Consider the following 6,705-nt stretch of genomic DNA (forward strand, 5'->3'; position numbering starts at 1 on the left):
GGCCGGGATTCCAGGCTGGCGCGGGCAGAGTATGACAGTTGAAGCTCCTAGTGGATGGTCGGGCCGCGTGTGGAGAGGCACGTTGTGCACATTCGATCAGGACAGGAAGATGGAAATGCGTCACCGGCGACTGCGGGCGGGTCGCTCCTGTGCAATGGCAACAACGCGGATCCCCCTGCGACGCTGGCGGAATTCACATTGAGCGAAGGAGGTGACGATATGAGGCTGACGATCACATTTGTAAGTTTATGCATGTGGGAGGTGGCTTTGTATCTTAAATATAAGAATAATGCATAATGCAGGTAATAAATCGATTATAAAATGATATTCAATATATAATTGGCTTATTGTATGTTACATAATATTACTAGTTTAATACAACTTAGCGTTTAAGAAAAAGAGTTGAACCATGATCTACTCTGAGCTTTATTTTCATTTATGAACATGGCAGGGATAGTACTGTGTATAACTACGTGGTTAATGGCAGAAAAGATATTTTAAAATATTTTGGAGACTGTCTGTGAAATAAAGATCCTGCACACTACATAAAATTTATAATGTGGATATATGTGGTTAGCCAATCATAAAATTCAAACGGGTCAGGTCGATTAAAATACGTTCACCCAGAGAAAATAAAGTCACTCCATTCTACCTAACAGAAAAAAGTGAATTGTGAACGACTGCCTCCAGTGTTCTTTCTTCCAGCGCAGAGAGCATTCCCGTCCTCTTCGATCTTGCGTATTAATTGCAGTGGTATTCTGTTTGAGATCATGGGTTTGCTTGACCGGAACCTCGTCTCCCAATATTCAAGATTGAGTTTCATAGACAGGCTCCTCTTCCTAGTAAGTATCACCATGAAATGAAATGTTGTAAATGTAGAATAGTGAATGAATGAGGGGTTATGAACTTTGATGTTTCTCTTTTTTACGTAATGTGCATATTATACATTTGGTGGATCGATTCTACGCGTGGCATAGATTGCCTGTCTGCCTAGGACTCCTATATCTGGAGATCAGGCGGTCATTGCACCAGCGTTATAATCTTATCTACGTGGGAACTACGGCAGTGCAGGGAGGAAGATATAATGCAGTGGATAGAACACCTGATGGAAGTTACGATGACCCGTTCTATCCCGAAACAGGATGCCAAGGGGCATTCTTTGGGCGAAACATGCTGCCTTCTCCCCAGCATGATAAGGTCATTAAACCATGCCACCCAACATTGTTTCTTTTTCACATGTCATTAATCTGATAACTAAATTACATGTGCATTTACTAAACAGTTGCTAAAGCCACATCCCATGGTAGTTGCTACCAAGCTGCTCTCTCGGAGGAAAATGGTCGATACAGGCAAACAATTTAACATGCTTGCTGCCACGTGGATCCAGTTCATGATTCATGACTGGGTCGATCACGTTGAAGACACAGTATATGTAAGCGCAACGTTTTCAATCACAATTATCACAATTTTCAATGCAAATATCAGAAATTATATAACATTAACTTTACCTTATTCAATATATATTTAGAGCGTATGCTCTCTGTTAAATTTCTTTCAGTATATTTTCTGGTATAATTTGCCTAGCATTTTGTAGTGATTCCATTAGAATCATAAATTTGAAGAGTGCATTTTTTACAATCTTACTGTTCTGAAGCTTTTCAGGGTGCCGGAATTATATATAGTTAAAAAAACATTAGTTTAAACAGATTTTATCACAGTTTTTTCCCATCTGACAAATAGAAAACACCATATATTTTACGAGAAATTATATAACATTAACCTTAATTCATGAATTTTTAGGCAAAGTTAAGCGCCCCACCCAACGTTGCACGGCAATGTCCGCTAAAGGCATTCAAAATCTTGGAAGGCAAAGCAGTGTCTACTGGCAGCTGTGACATCAAAACAGGATCACGAAATAGGAGGACCGCCTGGTGGTAAGAAAACCTGCCTGGACTAAACGCTCTATCTCTCTATAAATCCTCTGAATTGTGAAGGTGTCTCACAATATATATAAATGTATATACTCTTGTCATGCCATACATAAATAAACAGGGATGGGAGTGTAGTGTATGGAAACAACGCGAGTGAATCAAAAAAGCTAAGAACATTCAAAGATGGTAAGTTGAAGTTGGGGGACGATGGCCTTCTTCTTCACGACAGCGACGGAATTGCCCTCTCTGGAGATGATCGTAATTCGTGGGCAGGGGTGTCAGTTATGCAGGCTCTCTTTATCCAAGAACATAATTCCGTTTGCGACATGTTGAAGGTAATTATATTTTATTGCAGAAACTCTCAGTAATCCAATCTAACTTATAGAATACTATGGATGTTACTTGACTATGACCATTGATTATGAAAGTTTTTCATTGAAATTCACATCCGGACCCTCATGCTAGAGAATATTTCAGCACTAAGATCAATCTCATTGCAGACTAATATAATTTGGTCAACTAATTTATAAATGCAGCTTCACTATATTGGTATGAGCGACGAGGATTTGTATCGCCATGCAAGATTAGTGACTTCAGCCGTGATAGCCAAGATCCACACCATTGACTGGACGGTGGAGCTCATCAAAACGGACACCCTCCTTGCTGGAATGAACGCCAATTGGTACATATAATTACATATTGTTTTAAATAGGTTGCAATCTTGAAATTTAAGGCAAAGGGCTAAAATATCAGACCTAAAATGTGAAGTAGCAGATTTGATAGAGTGTACCTTTTCAGTTTATCGTGATAGGGAGAGGAGCATAGCAAGATACAATGAATTCCGGCGGAATATGCTGATGATTCCCATCTCAAAATGGGAAGACCTCACAGACGATAAGGAGGCCATCCAAATGTTGAAAGAGGTCTATGATAACGACGTTGAACTTCTAGATCTACAGGTCGGCCTCATGGCAGAGAAGAAGATTAAAGGTTTTGCCATCAGCGAGACGGCCTTCTTTATCTTTTTGCTCATGGCATCACGGTGGGTAAATAAATCATTTCTCATTTTATAATACTCCATTCTTCAATAAAAAGCGCAAAATTTATTATTCATTTAGTAAGATGTGTTTTGTGAATATATGTCGATTGCAGTCGATTGGAGGCAGATAGCTTTTTCACCAGTGATTTCAAGAAAGAAGTGTATACGGAGGAGGGGATGGCATGGATAAACAACACAGAGGGCCTCAAAGACGTGCTGAAACGTCACCATCCAGAGTTGGTAGAGAAATGGATGAATTCATCGAGTGCATTTTCTGTGTGGAATGCGTCCCCGGAACCCAAGAACAACACGCCCCTCTATCTTCGTCTCTCTCTAGGTGTTGCTGTGTGTCTCTGCGTGATATTACTGAGACGTGGTTCCTGAGGGCATGCGACCTCTTTATTCCTGAGGGCATGTTTCTTTCTTTCTTTCTTTCATTGTGTGTGTTTTACCTAAGCGCCAATTACCAGAGGCGATGTGTTAGTGTTGCATTTTTGTTGCAAGTGCTGTGTTTGAATAAAGAAATGTAGTGTACTCCCCTTTCTCGGAGACATTGCAAAAGTTTCGGTGAGTGTAATCGGAGCAATAAACTTATATTGGTTACCAACAAAATACTCTCTCCAACAGCATGTTATGTCCGTTACGTATCATTGGTATTGTTGACGTTACATATTTACATCGCGTCATTGATATTGTCTACGTTACATATTTACATCGTGTTGCAATATGGGCACGGTCTATGTTTTCCATAATTATAGTGCACTTTTTTTCTGTAAAACTATTTATAATACGGTCGGATGGTGTATGTCGGTTAAGTTCCAACGATTTTTGGACTTACTATCAGTTTTTTATTATTTTTAGGGTGGTTTCCCCAGGTTAGAAAAGTAACTGATATGTGTAATTGCTTGATATAACTAAAAGTTCCACTCAAAGCAAATTTAGCGAGGGGTATTAATAATTTGAAGAGTTTTATGGCTCTTTTTTTAGCTTTAAAAGTATTACTTTTACCAGGATTGGACACTTTTATCATGTATCTCGCAACTTCCAACAACACTGTGTGGCAACACATTATGAATTTAAGGTCATTGGAAAACCCTATTCATTATATTATTTAGATTATTTGTTATTTAGATTATTGGTTAGAATACAATTTTCACATGTTTTTAAGGAAAAAAACCAAATAATGGAAAAGTTCTCGAAGTATACTTCCGATTGAACCACAATACCATAATTAATCCCATGTTAAAGCAGCACTTTAAGGTTTTTTATGCCTACCCAATCTGAGAAATAACCATCCAACTGCACTTTACCATCTTTAGGATATTTAAGACTATACTTTAGTGTGCTCCTCAAATATCTAAGCACATATTTTGTGGTTACCCTATGCAGTTGGCTTAGCTCCACTACGAACTAACTCAACTCAATGTGTCTAGTACAAAACATCTATTCACCTAGTGTTGACTAGATAAATGAAAGAACTAGTTATGTGTACATTGTGGGATCCACTAACTCTGAATCTAAATTTTTCATTTTCTTCAAATTAGTAATCATGGGTGTGGCCATTGGTTTTCAACCCTCCATCTAAAACCTCTTTGCATACTTATCCCACCTAGGAAAAACTCCCATGGTCTCTACCAAACCACCAACCCTAAGAACTAATGCATCATCCTAGTATCATTCATCTTGAATTCAATTTCCATGTTGGGCTACTCTACACCTACTAAAAGAAATTCATATACACACAACACCAAGGTAAATAGATAGGTATGAACAAATATGTAATATAATTTAAGAGTTTGTTTCACTTTTGGTGAAGCCCATAATGTGTAAACATGCATCAATCATAGAATAATATGTTTTTAATGCCCACTAGAGTCCATATAAGGAGTGATTAAGCCTACACGCATTGGAATCCCTCCCATTTACCTCAAATCCCTCACATTTCTCTATGGGCACTTCTTCCCCAATGATCCCATTAAGGAAAGGTGTCATCTTTAGGGATAAAAACCAAATAGTGGAAAATCTCATGAAGTATGCTTCCTATTGAACCACAATACCATAACTGATCCCATGTTAAAGCAACACCCTAAGGTGCTCTTCCTCTCTACAACAATGCCTACCCAATCTGAGAAATAACCATGCGACTTCACTTAAACATATCCAAGATATCTAAGACCATACTCCAGTGTGATCCTCAAATATCTAAGCACATATTTTGTTGCTACAAGATGCTCCTGTCTTACCTCCACCACAAACTAACTCAAGGTGTCTAGTACAAAACATATGTCGGCCTAGCGTTGACCAAATAAATCAAGGAACTTAATAGTTGTGTGCACATCATGGGATCCACCAACTCTGAATCTAAAGTTTCCATTTTCTTCAAATCAGTGATCATGGGTGTGGCCATTGGTTTTCAATCCTCCATCTAAAACATATTTCGAATTTGAATTGCATTGTTATCCCACCTAAGGAAGACCTCCCATAGTCTCTACCAAACCACCAACCCCAAGAACTAATGCATCATCCTAGTATCATTCATCTGTTAGATAAACTTGACTCAAGATAGAGTCAAAGTTGACCAGGTTAAATAGTGATGGTTTTGGGGCACATGGTATTGTGCACCCATAGTATTCTGCCCGTGGTATTATATGTAATGGAACTTATAAAAGGCTATAAGGACTTCATTGTAATGCAAGACTTGGAGGTGAACGGTGAAGGTTCACATGGCCGGATTGGCCAAGGTTTTGGCCAAGGATAATGAAATTTCATTATGATTGGGATTTTCCCCGGATTTGGGGTTTTCCTGGTTAAACATGTGTATTTATGTGTTTATGGTTATTGCTGGTTAATTTTATATTTATTCCTCTCTGTATTTATTTATGTTATGCAGTAAATTTCTTAACAATTGGTATCGGAGCCGAAGGTCTATTTGGCTGATAAACTCGCAGGAAAGAAGGGTTCCTGGTTCGAGTGAGAGCAATGGCAGAAGATGGTAAGTTTAGGGTCGAGAAATTTAACGACCAAAACTTCTCGCCATGGAAGATGCAGATGGAAGATTATCTGTATCAGAAAGATCTATACCTACCATTGGGCGGAAAAACAAAGATGCCGACGGGTATGAAAGACGAAGAATGGAACCATCTCGATAGAAAGGAACTCGGGACAATACGGTTGTGCCTTGCTGCGTCAGTCACCTTCAACATTTCGAAGGAAACCACGACAGAGGGTTTGATGTAGACGTTGTCGAAACTATATGAAAAACCCTCGGCCTCAAACAAGGTATTTCTTATGAAACGGTTATTTAATATGAATATGTCGGAAGGTGGATTTGTTGCAAACCATTTAAATGATTTTAATACAGTTACAAGTCAGTTAAGTTCTGTAGGGGTAAACTTTGATGATGAAGTTAGAGCTCTGTTATTCTTGTGCTCATTACCAGAAAGTTGGAATGGTTTGGTAATGGCCATTAGTAACTCCGTTTCTGGATCTAGTACTTTAAAGTTTGATGATGCTGTCGGTGCTATCCTTAGCGAGGAAATGCGACAGCAAAGCTCCGGTGAGGCATCGGGAAATGCTTTGAGTGCAGAGTCTAGAGGAAGAAAAATGGAAAGAGGAAAGAGCTCAGGATATCGCAGTAAATCAAGGAAAGGCAGATCCAAGTCCAGATCGGGGATAGTGTGCTGGAAATGTGGAAAGAAATGACACCTAAAGAAAGACTGTAGATCTCGGAAGGGA

At 39.0% G+C, this 6,705-nt stretch overlaps 1 protein-coding gene across 1 annotated transcript; it reads left to right on the forward strand.

The window, feature by feature from the left end:
- The first annotated feature begins 54 nt into the window (after positions 1-54).
- Positions 55-3,354, forward strand: LOC149154978 (alpha-dioxygenase 1-like). The gene is made up of 8 exons (XM_089444276.1): positions 55-240; positions 1,072-1,197; positions 1,283-1,432; positions 1,801-1,934; positions 2,053-2,266; positions 2,468-2,613; positions 2,665-2,973; positions 3,084-3,354. Exons 1-8 carry the CDS (start codon positions 55-57, stop codon positions 3,352-3,354), a joined length of 1,536 nt encoding a protein of 511 aa, XP_089300402.1.
- The last annotated feature ends 3,351 nt before the right edge of the window (positions 3,355-6,705 follow it).

The sequence above is a fragment of the Pinus tabuliformis genome, chromosome 9 (genome assembly GCF_031772625.1).
Source record: "Pinus tabuliformis cultivar Carrire ecotype Pingquan chromosome 9, CPIR1, whole genome shotgun sequence".
Lineage (NCBI taxonomy): Eukaryota > Viridiplantae > Streptophyta > Pinopsida > Pinales > Pinaceae > Pinus > Pinus tabuliformis.

What these genes read in the sequence shown, in the direction of transcription:
- LOC149154978 (XM_089444276.1), top strand. Translation starts at nt 55, where the DNA reads ATGGTCGGGCCGCGTGTGGAGAGGCACGTTGTGCACATTCGATCAGGA. An exon ending in CTTCTCCCCAGCATGATAAG is followed by an intron (nt 1,198 to 1,282) that starts GTCATTAAACCA and finishes TTTACTAAACAG; the next exon opens with TTGCTAAAGCCACATCCCAT. An exon ending in AATAGGAGGACCGCCTGGTG is followed by an intron (nt 1,935 to 2,052) that starts GTAAGAAAACCT and finishes ATAAATAAACAG; the next exon opens with GGATGGGAGTGTAGTGTATG.